The 24,078-nt window shown below is 41.0% G+C and overlaps 1 protein-coding gene across 1 annotated transcript; it reads right to left on the bottom strand.

Annotated features, from left to right (window-relative positions):
• Positions 1-1,369: 1,369 nt before the first annotated feature.
• On the bottom strand, positions 1,370-23,469 carry LOC308080671 (vesicle transport protein SFT2B-like). Its single transcript, XM_080422592.1, has 8 exons — positions 23,235-23,469; positions 18,986-19,075; positions 15,571-15,656; positions 12,951-13,032; positions 4,360-4,395; positions 4,145-4,203; positions 3,300-3,329; positions 1,370-2,115 (listed from the first exon to the last, which is right to left on the bottom strand). The coding sequence occupies exons 1-8, from the start codon at positions 23,301-23,303 to the stop codon at positions 2,079-2,081; spliced, it is 489 nt and encodes a 162-aa protein (XP_080278718.1). The 5' UTR covers positions 23,304-23,469; the 3' UTR covers positions 1,370-2,078.
• Between the last annotated feature and the right edge of the window lie 609 nt (positions 23,470-24,078).

Below are 24,078 nucleotides of genomic sequence, written 5' to 3'. Positions count from 1 at the left end.
TTCAAAGATCTAGACTCCTTTCCACTTCCTTGTTAACTTAAAACTTAAAAATTCTGTATCTCGGCTCCTGAGTACTTTTTTTTTTTCAATGAAAAATCTCTGGCACTGGCCAAAAAAATATGAAAATACCTCTGGCAGTTAATGGGTTTAATATGTATTTGGCCGCGGACCCCCCCCCCCCCCCCCCCATCTAAAAATATGTTGTGCCAGTATAGGGACCATGGACACCAATAACTGTTAAAGTGTAAAAATGGAACCAAATGGACCCTGACTATCCATCATTTACCTGGGGACCCCCTGGAACTGCCTCAAGGACCTCTGGGGGTCCCCGGACCACACTTTGAGAACCACTAAAGTGACCAGTGACTTCAAACAGGAAACCAGTGACTTCAGACAGGAAACCAGTGACTCAAACAGGAAACCAGTGTGTGTAAACAGGAAACCAGTGACTTCAAACAGGAAACCAGTGACTTCAAACAGGAAACCAGTGACTTCAAACAGGAAACCAGTGACTTCAAACAGGAAACCAGTGACTTCAAACAGGAAACCAGTGTATAATGGTGAAAGACAGACGAGAGAGACAAACAGTGAATGTTGAACTGAAATGTTTCAGTGATTTAAAACCAATATTAAACCCTTACAAATGAAATGTTTCAGTGATTTAAAACCAATATTAAACCCTTACAAATGAAATGTTTCAGTATTTCACATTAAAAAACTGAAATGAAATGAAACAAGGGATGCTTAAGGGGCTGTGTCCACAGATAGTGTGTTTCTGATCAGTGTTAATTTAAATTAACTTGTAGTAATTTAGTCATATTCTTTTGAATACAATTCCACATAGTATATAGTATGTTTCTGAAATAGTAGTTTATATAGTTTTAGACTAGTTTGAGTTAGTGGACTAAATCTACAGTTGATTAAGTCGACTAAAATGTATTTCGGCGGTGCCTTGATGGCGTCGTAATGGCCGATTTGTAGACCAGCTACCGATAATAGCCGATCTACAAGCTCACAAGTTGTGAGCTTGTAGATCGTCTATTTTCGGAGTGCAACACCCGCACACAACCAAGCATAAAATGACTTCTACTGGATATCTTCTTCTCCACTAGTCCCTCGCCAACATGTTAGTCTAGTTTTTATGTCATATATTTAGTCATAGTTTGAGTCATCACAGCTTACTTTGTATTGAGTTTTGGTTGAGTTTTCCTCAGTGATAAAAGCTAGTCGACCAACATTTTTCGTCATAGTTTTAGTCGACGAAATTACACACTGGTCTTTACTTTACCATAGAAATACATGGCAGCCTGACGCTGCCAGCTCAAAGACGCTTTCTATGGACATGGACCCTTCATTTAGGAAGACACGCCGTCCCCACTGTGGTTGTACTGGTCAGCTCCCAGTACAACAGTATCACACTGTGGTTGTACTGGTCAGCTCCCAGTACAACAGTATCAGACTGTGGTTGTACCGGTCAGCTCCCAGTACAACAGTATCAGACTGTGGTTGTACTGGTCAGCTCCCAGTACAACAGTATCAGGCTGTGGTTGTACTGGTCAGCTCCCAGTACAACAGTATCAGACTGTGGTTGTACCGGTCAGCTCCCAGTACAACAGTATCAGACTGTGGTTGTACCGGTCAGCTCCCAGTACAACAGTATCAGACTGTGGTTGTACTGGTCAGCTCCCAGTACAACAGTATCAGACTGTGGTTGTACTGGTCAGCTCCCAGTACAACAGTATCAGACTGTGGTTGTACCGGTCAGCTCCCAGTACAACAGTATCAGACTGTGGTTGTACTGGTCAGCTCCCAGTACAACAGTAACAGGCTGTGGTTGTACTGGTCAGCTCCCAGTACAAGTCCCACAAAGAATAACTTTACAGAAAAAACATTTAAAAAATAAAATAATAATAATAGATACATTGTTACGATTGATTATCATGAACAAGATGATAAAAGTGAAATGACGACCAATGCATATATCCTTATAAAACTGTGTGTGTGTGTGTGTGTGTGTGTGTGTGTGTGTGTGTGTGTGTGTGTGTGTGTGTGTGTGTGTGTGCAGAAGGCAACCAACTTTAAAGGCAGAGTGAAAACATTTTGATGACAGCGTCCCTGAAAGACAGACAGAATATTCATAGTTTTAAAGAATTGTCATTAAAAGTGCAGCAAGTGATATTTATTAGTTAAAACAACCATTCATTTAGTTAAATAGCTCTATATTGTGATAGTAATCATTACTATAGAGTGTTTGTTCAGTAACAGTGTTAAATAGCTCTATATTGTGATAGTAATCATTACTATAGTGTTTGTTCAGTAACAGTGTTAAATAGCTCTATATTGTGATAGTAATCATTACTATAGAGTGTTTGTTCAGTAACAGTGTTAAATAGCTCTATATTGTGATAGTAATCATTGCTAAAGAGCAGGGGTCTTCAACAGGGGGTCCGGGACCCCTAGGGGGTCCTCAGAGTTACTACAGGGGGTCCGCCAAATCTTTGTGTGATATGATCTTTTTTTTTACATGAACCACTTGAACCCTTATAAAGCATGACTTTTCTGAACATTAGCCAAACATAGCCGATCTACAAGCTCACAATGCCTCGGCGTTGTGTAAACTTGTAGATCGGCTATTTTTGACAAAGGTTTGGTGTGGGGGGGGGGAGCAGAAGTGTTCTAAGTATTGAGGGTTTAAGTGGTAAAACGCTCTGAAAATACACATTAACATGAATGCAACACAACGCTCCACAAGTCTATGAAAAAGTTGAATCTGCAGCACAATTAATATTCATACAATATGAAGTGGGGGTCCCTGCTTCATCTCTCTCTCTCTGCTAAGGGGTCCTTGGGCTGAACACGTTGAAGACCCCTGCTATAGTGTTTGTTCAGTAACAGGGGTCTCTCCTCGTCTCTCCAGCTCTTTAATACACAGAAATGCCAATTTCACCCAATCAGGAGAGAGAGAGAGACCCCTGTTATAGAGCTATTTAACACTTCTAAAATAAATGAATGTAGCTTTCAAATACATTCTATATTTAGTAGTTATTTTCTACAGACAGATTTACAGATTTTCTACAGTTTTCTTTTGTCTCTGACAAAACCTGTTCTCATGAGTTACGTTTTCAGAAAACAGTTCCAAAACAGTTACACAATAATGTGAGTGTGTGTGTGAGTGTGAGTGTGAGTGTGAGTGTGTGTGTGTGTGAGTGTGTGTGTGTGTGTGTGTGTGTGTGTGTGTGTGTGTGTGTGTGTGTGTGTGTGTGTGTGTGTGTGTGTGTGTGTGTGTGTGTGTGTGTTACCTTGCAAAAGGAATGTAAGACAGTCCATACCTGTTGATGTCACAGACACACACATTACATCACATGACATCAAAGATATTTGGTCAAAACTATTATTATTATTATTAATCTTTAACATTATTCATTATTCATTTTTTTATTCATTCAGGGTTTTCTTTGAGCTCTGCTATTTTTGCTACTTTTGTGTGACATAGAATGGCGAAGTACGGCATTAATTCACAAAAACGTTAAACTACAGAGATAAGAGGTTTCTGTACAGTATATGTAATATGTTCCTCTGGAGTGAGAGTGTAAATATAGTGACCTCTACATCATCAACGTTGCATCACCCCTGATATAGACGCTCCACAAAGCCGGACGCACCATTGGTGGGCCGTCAATTTAGCACCGCTCCACCCCGAGCACCTGGTTGCTTATTTCTCTCGCAAAAATCTGGCAACGCTGCTTGGTCAGTACGGCCGTCTACCAGGTGGAGCCTGACGTCAGGACGTCACCTGGTACGTAGGCACGCCATCGCCGATTGGATAGCGCTCGACCAATCACAAGTAGGATGGGAAGAGAAAAATCTATAGCCAAAAAATCCAAACATTTTCCGAAACATTTTGATACCAAAGCTTTTCCAGGCTTTAAAAAAACTGTTTTTTCTAATTTCTAAATATTTCCAGGAAGTGAATGACGGTGGGAACCGTCCAATCAGAATCCTGGACTTCCTGGGGTCCCAAACCAACGCTTTCTCATCATAGGACGACAGCTAGAGTTCGCTGAACAGAGCCTGTGTGTGTGTGTGTGTGTGTGTGTGTGTGTGTGTGTGTGTGTGTGTGTGTGTGTGTGTGTGTGTATCTTACCAGGTAAAAGCCAGGAATTGTAGAACACAGAACAGCAGAGCCAGACCATTCTTCTTCCACTAGACACACACACAATGATCATAACAATGAATAATAATATCAATAACAATAGCGTGTGCATGCTATAATGCTATATGTATGTGTGTGTGCGTGCGTGCGTGTGTGTGTGTGTTAGTGTGTGCGTGCGTGCGTGCGTACGTGCGTGTGCGTCTCACCCAGAAAGCAGCACACAGGGTCAGCACCAGACAGATCTGTTAAAGACACATTCATAGTTTATCGTTGTTGTCGGGCAGAAAACATACATATACACATTTTATTATATTTTATTCATAAATGAATGCTTACTTATACTACAGTGTCACTCAAAGATAGCACAATAACCGATCTACAAGCTCACAATGTGCAAGACTCAGCTTGTACATCGGCTCCTTTGCCATGTGTTATTATATATATGTTTTTAATGGTTCTGTGGATTTTATAAATATGTAACCAGTGTAAAGTATTAAGACATTAAGACATGAGGCCCATTCCACAAATTCCTTCTAAAATATGTGGTTCTCAAACTCTTTCATGTCAAGGACCCCCAAAATGATATGTAGTTGTGTAGTGCAGTGGTTTTCAACCTTTTTCGCGTCAAGGACCCCCAAATTGACACACGGACCCCCATTTGAAAAGATATGCCAGGGACTGATTCCTTGGGGGTCCCAATCTACACTGTATCATCATCATCATTAGTGTTCATGTAACTCTGAGAGTGTACAAATGGAACCAAATGGACCCGTTAGGGTCCATTTGGTTCCATTTGTACACTCTCAGAGTTACATGAACATAAGGCTCAATTTGGTTCCTAACTATTCATTTGGCTGGGGACCCCCTGGGACCCCCTCAAGTACCCCTGGGGGTCCCCGGACCACTGGTTGAGAACCCCTGGTGTAGTGTGTGTATAGGGGTAGTTTAGTGATTAATTATCATTACATGTCATGAATATCAATGAAATGATATATCACCAGTTTAATACAGATCAGTCTCATACACTCTGAGGCAGGGTCATAGGTCATCCAACAATAATACAAAAGACAAACAGGTTTTATTTCTAATCAAGGAAGTTTATTAACTCAAAGGCATAAGTCATAGGAAATATTAATGTTCCAATGCAGCCGTACAGGATGTAATAAATATGGTATATTAATTGTTGTGAAGCTCCTAGACAGAAAGAGATAGAAAGAGATAGAAAGAGATAGAAAGAGACAGAAAGAGATAGAAAGAGATAGAAAGAGATAGAAAGAGGGGGAGGTAAAGAGATAGAAAGAGGGGGAGGTAGCTGAGGGCTGAAAAGAAACAGAGACAGTAGTTAACCCTTTAAGACCGGGAAAGCATCATTTGTGTCATTTTTATATTTCTTTGGGCTATTCAAAAATAGCAGATCTACAAGCTCAAGCTTGTAGATCTGCTTTTTTTTTTGTTGAAAAATCGTGAACATTTGTGCAAATCTTTTATATACATCTTTAACTCAAATCTTTGCTTCTGGGGGTCCCTGGAACAAAATATTGTTGACATGAAAAAGGTTTGAAAACCATTGATAATATAGCAACAAAAGTAAAATAAATTAAAAACTTTAGGAAAAAAGAACTGTTAGGATTTAGAAGACATTTGTAAAACCCCTAGAAGCAAAGATTTGAGTTACAAACTTTCGCTTTAAAAAAGTATATATATATATATTCAAACTAAAGATTTGCAAACATTTTTCACAATTTTTCAAAAAAATAGCAACAGCCGTCTTTTATTCTTCTTTAGAATCTAAATTCTTCACGAAAGAGAGATTGTATGTGATACTTTCTCTCTCGACTTTCCACTTTCCACTGTTGTGCTGAAAGGCACAACTTTGATTCCTTTGCAGCAGATGAACGCAATATTTAATGACTTGAAAATGTCAATGAATCTTGTAGTTCCCATTCAAATTGAACAAAACAAGAATACACCTAACTGACACTAAGACAAGAGAAGGGGAGGGTTTTGGCATAGTTCTGTATGCAAACATATGTATACTGGCATTCAGACATAGATAAAACCAGACTGGACTGGGTCTTGGTCACAAGGAGATGGTCATTTATTGTCCATCCTAAATACCATGTGAAACCCAATCCTCTCCCTGTGATTGGCTGAAACACAGGAAGGTATGTTTAGAAAGAGAGGGGGGGAGGGGAATCTGAACCCACAACAACAACTTATTAACTCAACCTAAAGTTGATTGTCTTACAAGGATGTATTCATTATATTATCGATATTCTCCCACCGTAACTTAGTGTCACACATCTGGTTCCTATTTAGAAATATATTGGAAATATAATGAATAATGAATAATAATAATAATAGCATAAGTGAGAGTATGATAAACAGTTGTACTTAATCACGCTTGAATGTTACAAATATTACAGCAAGCTTACACAGTAAGACACGTAAGAACCACTTGTTTAATATGGATTAATAACTATGAACGTATGAGACAAACTCTTTGTGGAGTGCTTGAGGATCGACGATCTCAAGGTCATAGGTCGCAGGCCATTTGGTTGGAGGCGGAGCTCTCCCTGTGACGGCTGACCGTCTCAGACTGCAAATTATGGCATTATTGTGTCCAGTTAAATTGGCCTACTTGTTAACTAGTTGTACGAACGCTTGTGTTATTGTTGTATTGTTTTATTGGATCTTGTTTCGCGGATACACTTATTTGTTTTAGCTCATGCTCATTTGATTTAGCTATTGTTGTCTCATCTGTTTAAGGAAAATAGGTAGCTGATATATTGCACTTTTACCTTAGCGCTAGGTATACTCTTGGTTGCTTGTTTTTGCAGGAAATGCACTGAAGACTTCTGGTGATTAGTAGTTTTCGTTTCCTACCTATGTTGAATGCACTTATTGTAAGTCTCTTTGGATAAAAGCGTCTGCTAAATGACTGTAATGTAATGTAATGTAATGTAATGTAATGTAATGTAATGTCTGCTAAATGACTGTAATGTAATGTAATGTAATGTCTGCTAAATGACTGTAATGTAATGTAATGTAATGTAATGTAATGTCTGCTAAATGACTGTAATGTAATGTAATGTAATGTAATGTAATGTCTGCTAAATGACTGTAATGTAATGTAATGTAATGTCTGCTAAATGACTGTAATGTAATGTAATGTAATGTAATGTAATGTAATGTCTGCTAAATGACTGTAATGTAATGTAATGTAATGTAATGTAATGTCTGCTAAATGACTGTAATGTAATGTAATGTAATGTAATGTAATGTAATGTAATGTAATGTAATGTCTGCTAAATGACTGTAATGTAATGTAATGTAATGTAATGTAATGTAATGTAATGTCTGCTAAATGACTGTAATGTAATGTAATGTAATGTAATGTCTGCTAAATGACTAATGTAATGTAATGTAATGTAATGTCTGCTAAATGACTGTAATGTAATGTAATGTAATGTCTGCTAAATGACTGTAATGTAATGTATTGTAATGTCTGCTAAATGACTGTAATGTAATGTAATGTAATGTAATGTAATGTAATGTCTGCTAAATGACTGTAATGTAATGTAATGTAATGTAATGTCTGCTAAATGACTGTAATGTAATGTAATGTAATGTAATGTAATGTCTGCTAAATGACTGTAATGTAATGTAATGTAATGTAATGTCTGCTAAATGACTGTAATGTAATGTAATGTAATGTAATGTCTGCTAAATGACTGTAATGTAATGTAATGTAATGTAATGTAATGTCTGCTAAATGACTGTAATGTAATGTAATGTAATGTAATGTCTGCTAAATGACTGTAATGTAATGTAATGTAATGTAATGTCTGCTAAATGACTGTAATGTAATGTAATGTAATGTAATGTAATGTCTGCTAAATGACTGTAATGTAATGTAATGTCTGCTAAATGACTGTAATGTAATGTAATGTAATGTAATGTAATGTAATGTCTGCTAAATGACTGTAATGTAATGTAATGTAATGTCTGCTAAATGACTGTAATGTAATGTAATGTAATGTAATGTCTGCTAAATGACTGTAATGTAATGTAATGTAATGTAATGTCTGCTAAATGACTGTAATGTAATGTAATGTAATGTCTGCTAAATGACTGTAATGTAATGTAATGTAATGTAATGTAATGTAATGTAATGTCCAAAGTTTGTGTCCTGATATCATGGTTCCATGTCAGCAACATAGTCAATCCTAGCCAGTGGGTCTAGGAATCTTTCTCTTCTTCGACTGTGGCCGCCCGACAGTGCACGTGCGTGCACTGTACCGTGCCGTGCCTTGCGCGTGAAAAATAATCTACCGGCCACGCGCCGTCCTACTCCGCGTGGCCTCCATGACACCACTGCCCGACAGCCCACGCTGCCCCTCCCCCTCCGCCTCACGTGAGCAGCTAGCGGGAGGAGAGGTTGTGGACCCGGCGGCCTTCTAGCGGCGCGTCCGTCCGTCCGTCCGTCCGTCCGTCCGTCCGTCCGTCCGTCCGCTGTCAGAACAACGACGGGAGCAGCTACGCTACGGAGAGCGCTTTGACACCGGGGGGCGGCTGGGAACTCTGTTTCCTCTGGTGGTCCGGCCTGGGCAGCAGCGCGTGTGTCATTTTAAGATTCAAAAATAGCAGATCTACAAGCTCATAGCGCGGCACGGAGCTTGTAGATCTGCTATTTTTGAAAAATCTTGAAATCTTGAAAATGTTCGCTTATTTTTTAAGCGAACATTTTAAACTCAAATCTTTGCTTCTGGGGGGTCCTTGGAACAACATATGTTGAGATGGGGGTCCTTGGAACAACATATGGGGGTATGTGGCCAAATAACATGTTGGGGGTCCTTCACATGAAACAAATTGAGAACCACTGATTATAGCAACGTACGTTTTTTTTTTAAACTGTTAGAATTTAGAAAACATTTGTAGAATCCCCCCAGACGCAAAGATTTGAGTTACAAATGTTCGCTTTAAAAATATATATATATTCAAAGATTTGCACAGATTTTCACGATTTTTCAAAAATAGCAGATTTCAGCGATGAGCTTGAAGATCTGCTATTTTTGAACAGCCAAATAAATCTTAAAATGACACACAGATACGTTCCCGGTCGTAAAGGGTTAAGAGCAGTGGTGGTAAAAAAGTACTCAATTTGTTTACTTCAGTAAAAGTATCAATACTGCAACGTAGACATACTCTGTTACAAATAAAAATCTGGAATTCAAAATGTACTAAAGTATTGGCATCAAAATGTACCAAAAGTAAAAGTACTGATTATGCAGAATGTCCCATTTCATGTTTTCTAATGTATAAAAATCTTTTGAAAATAGCCGATCTACAAGCTCACAACGCGTCGCATCGCGACGCGTTGTGAGCTTGTAGATCTGCAATTTTCAAATGGCCTAAATGTATATAGGGCTGAAGAGGTTAATGTATGTTTTGTAATAATAATCAAAATCTACAAAGTAACTAGTAACTAAAGTTTTCAAATAATTGTAGTGGAGTAAAAAGTACAATATTTGGATGCGAGATGTAGTGGAGTAGAAGTAAAAGTATTGGGAAATTGGAAATACTCAAGTAAAGAACAAATACCTCAAAATTGCACTCAAGTACAGTACTTAGTTACTTTAGTTAACACTGGTTAAGAGGGGCGTGTCCACAACGTGTGACGCCCAGAAACGAGGCAGGAGGGCTGGCAGGGTGTGTTGAGCTGTCTCTGCTGTGATTGGAGGAGACGCTGCTGCCTGTGACCCAGGGAGGGGCTGGGGGACATGCTGGTTGTTTCATGAGGATAGGGGACAGTATCCCTGACCTTTCTGCACCCACAGGGCCGCATTAAGACCCCTCAGGCCCGCATTAAGACCCCTCAGGCCCGCATTAAGACCCCTCAGGGGCGTATTAAGACCGCTCAGGGCCGCATTAAGACTCCTCAGGGCCGCATTAAGACCCCTCAGGGGCGTATTAAGACCCCTCAGGGCCGCATTAAGACCCCTCAGGGCCGTATTAAGACCCCTCAGGGCCGCATTAAGACCCCTCAGGGCCGCATTAAGACCCCTCAGGGGCGTATTAAGACCGCTCAGGGCCGCATTAAGACTCCTCAGGGCCGCATTAAGACCCCTCAGGGGCGTATTAAGACCCCTCAGGGCCGCATTAAGACCCCTCAGGGCCGTATTAAGACCCATCAGGGCCGCATTAAGACCCCTCAGGGCCGCATTAAGACCCCTCAGGGGCGTATTAAGACCGCTCAGGGCCGCATTAAGACTCCTCAGGGCCGCATTAAGACCCCTCAGGGGCGTATTAAGACCCCTCAGGGCCGCATTAAGACCCCTCAGGGCCGTATTAAGACCCCTCAGGGCCGCATTAAGACCCCTCAGGGCCGTATTAAGACCCCTCAGGGCCGCATTAAGACCCCTCAGGGCCGCATTAAGACCCCTCAGGGCCGCATTAAGACCCCTCAGGGCCGCATTAACCCATTAAGACCTGGAACTGTGTCATTTTTTAGATTTGCGCTAAAAAGCATTTTACACTTTGGGCTATTCAAAAATAGCAGATCTACAAGCTCATAGCGCGGCACCGAGTGCCGCGCTACAAGCTTGTAGATCTGCTATTTTTGAAAAATCGTGAAAATGTGTGCAAATCTTTGAATATATATATATTTAAAGCGAACATTTTTAACTCAAATCGTTGCTTCTGGGGGTCCCTGGAACAAAATATTTTGATGGGGGTCCATGGAACAAAATATTTTGATGGGGGTCCATGGAACAAAATATTTTGATGGGGGTCCGCGGCCAAATACGTATAATTCTTTATATAGAAACATAGGTTTTTCAGAATACTGTTGAGATTTAGGAGACATGTAGAATCGCTTCAGGTCTCAATGGGTTAAGACCCCTCAGGGCCGCATTAAGACCCCTCAGGGCCGCATTAAGACCCCTCAGGGCCGTGGAACAACACAAAATCAAAGCCCCCCCCCCCCTCAACATCAATCGGACAATATCGGGTGCGTTGGCGCGCCCAGCGAATGAACGCGCACCGCACGTGCGTTCGGTGCACGTGCCACCGCCAGCACGAGCGGCGCTGACAGTCACACTGCACAGACACAGGGCACAGCACAGCCTTTCCAACAGTCTGTTTCTGCTATAACTACAGTGTCTAAACTGTCTATCATTCTCACAGGGCCCTGCAGGCTGCGGGCCGTGCACCCAGTGTTTCCCCTATATGCATTAAGCAGTGGCGGGCCGCCACCCCTTAAATCCAGTATGATTTTTTTCTGCAATTTTTTTTCTGCAAAAATCACAGACATATTTGAGATTGTCAGATAACGGTTTTGATTGATTGAATTGATTGAATATTTTATTAGGCAAAAAATGTAAAACAGCACAGTTACATTTAAAATACTTTGTCTAACAGGTCCGTTCATAAAAGTCCTTGCGGACTTGTTTCCAATGAGGGCCTTGGTATTCAATTCATAGGCATATATAGTGGCACCACAGTTCAAATATCATTACAAAATAAACAGCCAAAAAAATTTACACTATGTACAACAAAAAAATAAAAAGGAGGGGGAAAAAAAATATGTACAAGAACAGGGGGGGGGGGTCTGCTGTCTAACGGGAAAAATGGTACTACCTCCTCCTTTGACCTCCTGAAAGGTGATTTTTTAAGGCTCTTTTAAATGAGCCCAGCGAACTGCATTTTTTGAGGGATGGAGTTAGGCTATTCCAATCCTGGGTGGCAGTGCTGTAGAAGGAGAATTTGCCCATGTTTGATTTATGGGTGGGTGGTACCAAATTGTTGTTAACGCTCCCTCTGGTATTGTGACTGTGGGTGTCGCTAACCTTTTGGAGGTATTTACTCTTACGGTTGGATTTGAATTCACGGATATAACCGTGAATGGCAGGTAATGTGTTAGAAGTAAGAAGTGTGAGTATTTCCTCCACCACTGTCTTTTTTGTTATGTATGACAGTTTGTCTATTACTACTTGGTCTAATAAAAGTATATTTTCCTAAATCTGGAGACAATTCATATGTAAACTATACAGATATTTTCCTGCTCATTACTGTGCACATGTACTATATAAGTCTTTGTGTTTGAGCACAAATATGCATTTTGAGAACCCCCCAAAAATCGTCGTGCGGGCATCCTATAGAGCACCGAAGTCTGACGTAATTTACACATCCTACCTGGTTCGCGGTTTTCCACCCCCATTCTGAATCCCCATAGACGTGTTTAATATCACGTCAAATAAGAACTGTGTTCCAAAAATGAACAAATGACCTGTTGGTTTGACTCTTATGGATATGAAGCATCAACTGACGATAATGTTACTTCCGCCGAATTAGTTAGATTATTTCCAGAAACAGACTGTATCAAATATAAGTGACTGACTATCATAAACGATACAGAACCTCCCTGACAATATCGGCGAGACATTTTTGGACCACAATTCTTATATGAGACGATTCTAAGATGACCCAATGTTATTCTCCATAGAGACATTACTTTACGAACCAGGGGATGAACGAGTGACGTCAGGACTTCTGTTACTCTATAGATGCACGCCGAAAAATGTTGGGTTCTCAAAATGCATATTTCCCACACCTTCAGCTTCTGGCTACAGGGAAACACTGCTGCACCTGTAATATCTGTGTCCTTGTATGCAAATTCCCTTGTGTGGACATAAATACATTGTTAAAATGTGTGTGTGTGTGTGTGTGTGTGTGTGTGTGTGTGTGTGTGTGTGTGTGTGTGTGTGTGTGTGTGTGTGTGTGTGTGTGTACTAACCAGCATGACGGCGGTAGCCAGAGCTCTCTCTTTCGCACACATCCTCTTCACCTGGTTGACTGGTCCCATTAAGAAGATAGTACTGTAACATAATATTATTATGATGATGGTTGATAGTACTGGAACACAACACACATACTGGTATCATCACGTATTGTCATTTCAGAATCTCATTTATATTCCATTTAATTGTATTTGGACGATACTGGTTCATGATTTAGCTATTTAGCAAAAGAATATGAATCTGTGTGTCAAACATGTGGATAGTGCAGGTTTTTTAAGGAAAAATGTATTATTATGGATACTAGTCCATACCGGTCGGGGGATATGAGCACCCAGAGTATATGCAGTTTGGGTTATGCACTGTGCACAGATAGCATATCATATACATAATGATATATATACTGATATACAGACAGTATATCAGGGATGTTGGTACTGTTGGTACCTGCAACAGTTCCAACAGACATGCGTGTGCATCCCGTCACACACACACACACACACACACACACACACACACACACACACACACACACACACGTACACGCGCGCGTCCCGTTGCCGCTTAAGCTGTGGCTCCTGTGAGGCCATGGAGAGAGCCCAGGAGGCCCTATGGCTCCTGTGAGGCCATAGACCATATTCACACGGCGGCCATGTTTCTATGAAGTCAATGAAAGTAGCCACCCCGGGTGGCGGCACTTTCAATGTTAAATTCCAATATGGCCGCCGTGTGAATATGGTCTATGGAGAGAGCCCAGGAGGCCCTGTGGCTCCTATGAGGACATGGAGAGAGGACTGCTCTATTCTGTGTGATCATGATCTTTCAATAAAACCTTCATCTTTGCGGGAGATTCATTTTTTTTGAACAACCATTCAGCGCAATAATGTGTCTATTACTCCTATGTACAATGCCCAAAAATAGGCAGTGTAGCAAAAATAAAGCATAGAATGGTACAATTCCATTCAAAATTTTGTGCAAAATTAGGGCATAGCTCACTGGAATACAAGACTCATTATGGCATCCTTATGACTTTTTTTTTTTAAATAATATTGCCTTGCATTTGCCCCATTTATGAATTTAAAAGTAATGAAGGATGCAAGGATGTTTTAAATTACACTTTTGTTGTAGGTTTTCCTATGTTTTTCCTATTAAGTTTTCAACAAGAGGATACTGTCAGACAGAGGAGGGATGAACATAATTATGTAAAACAAATCAAGAGTGGTAAACTTAAAGTGCCATTTATTTTAGGATCAGTACAGTATCCGGCTAAGATTTGTGGCATAACTTGCAGCCAGCTCTATTCGGGTCCTCTTCTCGCTTTACCCAGTCTTTAAACTTTTCATTTGTAAGCCACAAATTATTAAACAAACATTTCCCTGGCATTGTGGATCATACTACTAGTTCATCCGATATATTTTAACTGCGTTCGTTTACGCTTCACCGACTATTCACATGTTGCTCGCAATTGTTTGTTGGGACAGCAAACACACAACCTGCACAAGTTGCCAGGTTGGTGTCACGTGACAAACAAACAGCTCTGCAAGCTAACTACTCATCACGCTGCAGCACGTTGTGAGCTTGTAGCTCTGTTATTTTTATCACGTGACCAACCTGGCACCCTATGCAGTGCAACCTAACAATTGAGACATACATTAGGCTGCAATCACACAGCCCGTTCGGCGAAAAACTACTTATGTTACATATTTTATGTAATGTTATACATGTTTATGAAAATGTTTTGTGTTAACAAAATCAATAGCCAAAAACAATGCATAGCCAAATATTTTTCCAGGACCCTTGATAAATTCCAGGACCTTTGATCAATTCCAAACCTTTTCCAGTACTGGATTTTTTTAATTTTTATTTCAAAATATTTCCAGGAATTTCATGACCGTGGGGACCCTGATATATATATATATATATATATATATATATATATATATATATATATATATATATATATATATATATAGAGAGAGAGAGAGAGAGAGAGAGAGAGAGAGAGAGAGAGAGAGAGAGAGAGAGAGAGAGAGAGAGAGAGAGAGAGAGAGAGAGAGAGTCTGGGGCACTTGCCAATCAAGAACTTGAGAAATGGGATAAACACCAAATTAAGAGAGAGAGAAATAAATTATAAAACCAAACTGTCTATAAAACAGTGGCAGTACTCCAATGTTACCAGGAGAGGGCAGCGTCACTCCACACAGAAAGTGTTTTCTATCTCCTATTGATCCAATGCAGAGTTAAACCAATTAAAGCTTATCTCCATATGCAGACTTTATATATTTTCTCATAAATGAATGCTCTACTTCATCAAACTGCGTTGTCACACAAAAAATAGCCGATCTACAAGCTCCCAATGTGAGCGTGTAGCTTGGCAATTTTTCACATAACAAAATAAATAAACCAGTATTGAGCTAAAGTCATTTTCAAGATGGCGTCCAAGATGGCTGCCGGGAGCCAGAAGTGGCTCGTTATCTCAAATGTAAAAAGAAATAGAAAGTCTTACTGCTATCTGATACTTTTGTTTTGTTTCATTTGAATGCTGAAAAGTAACAGACACCCGACAGAAATATTAAATAAATATATTTATATATCTATACACATAAACACATGTTTTACCTGGCCAGAGAACAGACGTTTCCCAGAGTATAAAAAGCAGCAAAGATGGCGAGACCCACAGTCGGCACCCATAACAGACATGTGCCCTGTAATATGAATATAAATATGATTAATAACAATAACAACACACATGAGCCCTGTAATATGAATATAAACATGATTAATAACAATAACAACACACATGAGCCCTGTAATATGAATATAAATATGATTAATAACAATAATAACATACATGTACCCTGTAATATGAATATAAATATGATTAATAACAATAATGACATACATGTACCCTGTAATATGAATACAAATATTGATATTACTATTAATATTATTAATAACAATAATAAACCATTTGTTCCTCGGCCTAGTGGGAATGTGTGTGCAAAGTTTCACCGCCATCACACTTCATGATTCATGATTCATGATTCCAGGTATTCTGTTCAAAACGAGCCACTCCTGCACCCTTTGGAAGCCAATGTTAGCCAATCAGGATGGAACATGACAAATGGGACAGATCTGTGTTGATCACATGACACTAGAGATACTGGCCCTCATTTATCAACGCGGTGCAGCCCAAATAATGGGCGTACGGCGAGATCACCGCACCTTTCGGCATTTATCAATATATCCTGACGTGGGCTTCATCCTACCATACGCTGACGTTGGCTGCGCCCGTTTATTCCATTCTAGACCTGCGGAGAAGCATTGTCTGACTGTCTGACAGGCATCTGGACACATAATCCACTCCTAAATGTATATCTACACTAATAAATAATCCCTGTGAAAATATCACATTTTATAAAGTAATTTAAACAAACTGCTTTAACAGTCATTGGCTATTTTAAAATAGCAGATCTGCAAGCTCAAAAACGGGTCGCATCGCGACGCGTTGTGAGCTTGTAGATCTGCTATTTTCAAAATATACAGCGCTTCTGCGAGCGCATTTTCGGGACTCCCGACGATCTTTTCATGGACAGTGAGGTGTACAAACTTACAGTAGCTTGTCCTATGTTATGGAGTTATGTCATAGAGAGTTTTGAAGACTACAACCTGGCTGGGTTAAGGATATAAACCCGACGCTCCAATCTCTTATTAATGTGGCGGCACGGTGACGGAATGACTGCCGCCCGTCCGAGTCTCACGGGGAATATCCTACATGACTGCTTGTGCACTGCTCGGTATGGGTTAAATAAATTAATATACAAACGTATTCCATTCATGGCGATGTGATTGGTATCATAATATGTCATTCATGTAGGCTACAAGCCTACGTGACAAAGATTGTACCGCTACGGTACGATTACAATACATGAAAAACACAGCTGGGCGGGCGTGTGTGTGTGTGTGTGTGTGTGTGTGTGTGAGAGAGAGAGAGAGAGAGAGAGAGAGAGGGGGGGGGGGGGGGGGCGTGTGCGTGTGTGGCGAGGCAGGCGGGGGAAACTCTTTCTCATTGGCTTTTGATGTCTTTGGTCGTATTCTGGTTCTTCTTCATGTCGTAAAATCGGGGCGTTTTGAGAATATTTAAGGGCGTGTTATTTAAATGACGCTAGGTTTCAGCCGTGACATTTATCAAGCCTGGGACCAAATGTAGGCTCGGATCAGCTGTGTAGGATTCGTTGATAAATGTGACTTCGACGTTGGTGTACGGCCGAATATATGGAAAAATATACGCCGGTTTATACGCTGCGTTGATAAATGAGGGCCACTGTGTACTGATGTGTGTGATGTTTGGAGGAGTAATATATATTAAAAAAGTGTGTTTTACACATTGTGTTTATATAATATAATAATATAGCAACAGACAGCAGATAGACAGGTAGTGTACAGTATGAAGCAGATAGACAGGTAGTGTACAGTATGAAGCAGATAGACAGGTAGTGTACAGTATGAAGCAGATAGACAGGTACTGTACCGGTATGGACAGGGTGACTCCAGTGTGAAAGAGACAGACAGGCAGAAAGACAGGTACTGTGAAACAGACAGACAGGCAGAAAGACAGACAGACAGGTACTGTGAAAAAGACAGGCAGATAGACAGGTATGCAGATAGACAGGTAGTCAGATAGACAGGTTGTGTACCAGTATAAACAGGGGTGCACATAACTGGTGCGCTGGTGCGCATGCGCACCCAAAATAAATAATGCGCGGCACATCAGACGACGTGAGGCGCTTTTTGCGTACCAACAGCTGGGACAGGAATTTCCAAGCCTGGAGATCGAGGCTAGGAATTTACTTCCTGAAGCCACACTCACACTATCACGCTAAAGCAGGGGTCTTCAACGTTTTCAGCCCAAGGACCCGCTAACTGAGAGCAAGATGAAGCAGGGACCCCCTCTATATTGTATAATTTTTTTACTTGGTCTGCTCTTTTTTCCCTCTACACCTATACGTCTTTGCCAAAAATAGCAGATCTACAAGCTCACAACGCCTCGCATCGCGAGGCGTTGTGAGCTTGTAGATCTGCTATTTTTGGCTAAAGTTCTCCTCAAAATAGGGATGCTAGGGTTCAGGTGGTTAAGGTAAAATAAAAAGTCTTATCACACAAAGATTTGGCGGACCCCCTGTAGTAACTCTGAGGACCCCCTAGGGGTCCCGGACCCCCTGTTGAAGACCCCTGCGCTAAAGCACACGTCGGCCCCATGTACAGCCATTAGGCGCAGGGGAAGGGGACGCGTGCTGCACGTGATTGTGTGATTGTTGCCTCGCATTGCCTCGCTGCGTGCACGCAGCCAGCAGCGGCTGTTAGAGGCACTCGTCACCGATGATGAACGCACCGCAATGGTGCAAAATATGCCGTGAACGTCCCAATCTGGCGGATAAAAGCAGCGCAGCACAGGGCACCAACCTTGGGGGGTTGACCAAACGGCATGAGAGAAAAAAAAGGCGAAAAACAGCAACATTTGGAAGCAGATCGTCTTCCCCCGGTTGACAAAACTGTCCCGGTGGGCACCGTGCTGAATCCCCCCCCCCCCCGTTGACAAAACGGGACGGGACTATTTATTTGGTGCGCACCAAGTCACATCTCCAGGTGGTATTCTGAGTACTAGACCTAAAAAGTTATGTGCACCCCTGAGTATAAAGCAGATTGACAGGTATGCAGACAGACAGGTAGTGTACCAGTATAACGCTGATAGAGGTAGGCAGACAGACAGGTAGTGTACCACTATAAAGCAGATAGACAGAGAGACAGGCAGACAGGTTACCAGTATAGATAAGGTGACTCCCAGTATAAAACAGACAGACAGACAGACAGACAGACAGACAGGTATATTACCAGTATAGATAAAGTGACTCCCAGTATAAAACAGACAGACAGACAGACAGACAGACAGACAGACAGACAGGTATATTACCAGTATAGATAAAGTGACTCCCAGTATAAAACAGACAGACAGACAGACAGACAGGTATATTACCAGTATAGATAAAGTGACTCCCAGTATAAAACAGATGACGAAGGCTTTGACTCGGGTTCCCCAGGACAACGTGGAGGCCTGGTTCGCTGCCTGAGAGAAAGACAGGACAGACAGACAGACAGACAGACAGACAGACGCTCATTATAATATGGTAATTGTCTGGATGTGCCCAGTGGGGGTGTGGCCTAACCTCACTCCGTCAAATGGAAGAAGCTTGCGACACACATTTTGTTTCGCAGCGTACTTGCATCTGAGACTTCGGGCGCAGAATCGATGACAGACGGAGTTTCATTTTTTCAAGCTACTAGGCAGGTGATTGGATGATCCCGCCCCTAGCAGCCGCTGATTGGTTCGTATGCGCAGCGGTTCGGGCAGCTTTACTCTGTGAGCAATCCCAGACCCTCCTTCCTGAAACCAAATGCAATGCAATGCATGAGATTTCCGGAGGGAGGGGGTGTTTACCAGGCTAGGTGTGGCCCACCGATTGTGACATTTAACCCATTCAATCCAGGAACGCATGTCTGTCATTTTAATTTCTTTGGCTATTCAAAAATAGCAGATCTACAAGCTCATAGCGCGGCACTCAGTGACGCACTATGATCTATGAGCTTGTAGATCTGCTATTTTTGAAAAAGCGTGAACATTTGTGCAAATCTTTGAATATATATTTTTCAAAGCGAACATTTGTCAAATGTTTTGTTCCAGAGACCATAAAATATCACTTACACCACCTTTACAATGTTATTATTATAATGTTTTTTTAAATGTCTATTTCATTGTTTGTGACGATGGTTAGAGTTGCTTATAATTATATAAGGCCTTAATTTCCCCTGGGGATGAACACACACACACACACACACACACACACACACACACACACACACACACACACACACACACACACACACACACACACACACACACACACACACACACACACACACACACACACACACACACACACACACACACACACACACACACACACGTATCTAGGATGAATTAAGTACACACGTGTTGCCAGATTTTGCGAGAGAAACAAGCGACCAGGTCTATGATAACAATCCTAAAACACCCGGTCAGTAGAAACTTTATTGTTCTACTGTTGTTTTAAACCAGTGTTTCCACGGACCCCCATCTGAGAATATTGTGTGCCCCCGCCCCCCCCCCCCCCCCCCATACAAGATATGTGTCGTTAAAATGTTTCAAAAACATTCCAGATTTCTTTTCAGATTTCTTTCAGGACTTCTTTGAAAAAAGCCGATCTGCAAGCGTGTTGTGCGCTTGCAGATCAGCTATTTTCAAATAGCCAATGCATATAAGTGTTAAAGTGATTGAACTGAAAGAAGCCCAAATAAGCTCTACACTTTAGAAACAAGCCCCCCCCCCCAAAAAAAAAACAGCAACCCACCAATACTTGCGCCAAATGACTTCACAGAGAAAAGACAAGCCTAAAGTGGCTTACAATAAGCAGACATGGCAACACTGCTGCTACTAGCGTACCTAACTACACAAGTCGTGTGTGTTTCTGCAGGCTGTGTGCGGATGAGCTGGTTTCTATGTGTTTAAAACACACACAGATGTAGGGCTCACACGGTAACCTCAGGCGACCTGGATGCTATTAAGTCTTAACGACCATGCAGTCTTTTGAGTTCTTGACAGACCTGAAAATTATCAATACATTTTAAATTGAGTTTTGGCCATTGTCGCCCGTTTTACTTTAATAACACGGTACCCCCAAAAATATTTTTTGGGGGTACTTTTTTTTTTTTTTTTTTCACGGAACCCGAGACTCGGCCCGGCCCGACCAATTAGCATAGATTTTCGGCCGGCCCGCCCCTGAAAACGTTGGGTCGGGTCGGGTCCGGGCCGAATTTGAAGTCTTATGCAAAGGTTTAAATGTCATTTAGAGATAGCATGTTATTTAGAAACACGGATGTTAGTTTGTTGACCTGCTGGCAACCTACAGTTTCAATGTACAGATAATTTTTTAGACATATATATATATATTTTTATATTACACTACAATAACACTACAATAAACAAGGTAAACACATACATAGAATGTAGAGAGACAGTGTAGTGTCTCAGTAAACTTAGATGATGCAGAGGGTCACTATATTTCCACTCTCACTCCAGAGGGGCCACATTGCATTATGCTGTACAGAAAACTCTTATCTCCGTATTTTAACTTTTTTCATAATTAATGCCCTACTTCACCATTCTATGTCACACAAAAGCAGCAGATCTACAAGCTCAAAACGCGTCGCAGTGTGACGCGTTTTGAGCTTGTAGATCTGCTACTTGCTTTTTTGGGGGGGAATCCTTTTGCTGTTTTTGAATTGGAATCCTTAAAAGTAACATTTTTATTTAATTTTAAATGCATTTACTTATTCTTAAGTTAACTTTAAGCACTTGATTACAGTTAACATAAGTAAGTTAATTAAAGTGGGTCATGTTTGCATGTGTAGAATTATTCCGATATCAACCTGCATTAAGTGAAGGTGGGGGCCCATGTGTGATCTAAACAATATATAATATCAACATAATAATCTGTACATGGAAACTATAGGATCACAGGTAAACAAAGAACCTAGCATCAGTCTAGACCTGTGGCTCCCAAACCTTTTTATCTCGAGTGGAGACCCAAAGCAGAAATGAGACGTTTGCCCGGGACCCAAACTAGTGAAAATAGCAGATCTACAAGCTCACAACGCGTCGCAGCGCGACGCGTTGTGAGCTTGTAGATCTGCTATTTTCGCAACTTTTTTTTTTGGTAGTATGTTGTCTTGACAATATTAAATAATAATAATCTGTACATTGAAACTATAGGATGATGCCAGGTGAACACATGAACCTGTCTAAATCAGTAGTTCTCAAATGTTTTCTTGCCAGGGACCCCCAGATTGACATGTATTTGGTCGTGGACCCCCATCAGAAATTTATTTTGTGCCAGGGTCCCCCGGAAGACGAGATTTGTGTTAAGGAATTCAACAATGATCAAAAAGCTTCCAAACATTTTAGACATTTTTCAAGATATTTTCAAAAATAGCAGATGCACAAGCCAGCAGATGTGCGAGCTTGTAGATCTGATATTTTTGAATAACCAACGTATAAATGGTTAAAGTGGTTCAAATGATTGTGATGCTAGATTAACCGCTTTGGCTGGGGACCCCCTGGAACCCCCTCAAAGACCCCTGGGGGTCCCCGCGGACCCCACTTTGAGAACCAATGGTCTATATAACATGCTATAGAATCTACATTACGTTCTAACCTTAGCATGAGACTGCGTGGTCGTCTAAACAGAGCATTTACAGCTTAAATTACAAAAGTAATTGCGTAAAAACTTTGCCCCATGTTTACGGAACAAAAATATAAATAAATACAGTTTTTCACCCATAATTTCCCTCTGTAGCATATAAGTATAGTATAGTAAAATATGAGAAATACATTGTGAGGAAACATATGTTCCTGGAAAAATGGTTGTTTTGTGGTTTTAAAAAGATGTTTAGAGATAAGTTCACAATTAGAAAAAGGAATTAATGTCGGGAGTTTAAGATTAGACCTTTAGACGTTAGGTTTAGGTTCAGATTTAGGTTTAGGTTTAGACCTTTAGACGTTAGGTTTAGGTTTAGGGGGATTGAGTTTTCCTTACTTTACTTGGATGAGGAAAACTTGAGCAGAATTTCACAAACCTAAAAAAAAATAGCAGATCTACAAGCTCACAACGCGTTGTGAGCTTGTAGATCGGCTATTGTTTTCTGGCTACTTTCAATGCCTGATCCTAAAGTGTGAAGGTCCTCACCCAGTCCTCACCTCGTCTTTAAATAAGTTACAAAGTAAAGTACTTCAAAAGTAGTTCAAAAGAAACACCGTGACGTCGTTAGCTTTAGCATCATTAGCATGTTAGCTTTAGCATCGTTAGCATGTTAGCTTTAGCATCGTTAGCATGTTGGCTTTGGCATCGTTAAAATGGTAGCTTTAGCACCATTAGCATGTTAGCTTTAGCATCATTAGCATGTTAGCTTTAGCATCGTTAGCATGTTGGCTTTGGCATATTTAAAATGGTAGCTTTAGCATCGTTAGCATGTTAGCTTTAGCATCGTTAGCATGTTTGCTTTAGTATCATTACACTGTTAGCTTTGGCATCGTTATAATGTTAGCTTTAGCATCGTTAGCATGTTAGCTTTAGCATCGTTAGCATGTTAGCTTTAGCATCGTTAGCATGCTCTCTCTGTGTGTCTCTTACCTCCAGGATGTCCGTGTTGTCGCTCCCGGCCGCATCCTCTCCTCTCAGAACCTTCTTTAATTTATCCATCCTTTAAAACACTATTAAAAGTGACTAAACACGCGCGGAGACGTCTTATGTAACCATAAGATAATAGTTTGAACGGTTTATCGTGTTTTTATCCTCAGAAAAAGGTGTTTAAATGTATTAAAAAGTGTTTTTTTTAAGGATGCTGTACCGACGTAGAACAACAGGTGCTCTGGGGTTTGATTCTAACCATCCCATAGCCCGGGGGGAGGGGGGCAGGTGTGGCTCGCGCTGTCATTGGCCGCTTGGGGCTTTGGTTGTCCCGGCGACCCGTTGGCGGCGAATCACAGCGCAGACCCATGCTTCAGACGGACAGGACGGGGCCTGCAGTACCGCCCTGCGGCCACAGAAGCATCTAGGGGGGGCGCTGTGTTACCATATTGTAGATGGATGGGAGTAAAGGAATGGTTCTCAAAGTGCGGTCCGGGGACCCCCCCTGGCCCAGGGGGTCCATGAGGGGGTTCCAGGAGGGTCCCCAGCTAAATGAGTTAATAAAGCATCAAAAAGAGTTTAACCCAGTGGTGGAAAAAGTACTCAAATGTTTTACTTAAGTAAAGGTATCAATATTGCAATGTAGAAGTCCTCTGTTACAAGTAAAAGTCTCTCTGGAATAAAACATTTACTTGAGTAATAGTACAAAAGTATTGGTATCAAAATGTACTTAGTACCTAAAGTAAAAGTACAAGTGTTTGAAAGTAGCAGATCTACAAGCTCACAACGCGTCGCATCGAGCTTGTAGATCGGCTATTTTCAAATAGCCTAGGTTTAGAATATGGCT

Source organism: Gymnoscopelus braueri, assembly GCF_963280865.1.
Source record: "Gymnoscopelus braueri genome assembly, chromosome: 24".
Lineage (NCBI taxonomy): Eukaryota > Metazoa > Chordata > Actinopteri > Myctophiformes > Myctophidae > Gymnoscopelus > Gymnoscopelus braueri.
Note: the sequence above shows the minus strand (reverse complement) of the source record. Positions and strands in the feature narration are given on the sequence as shown.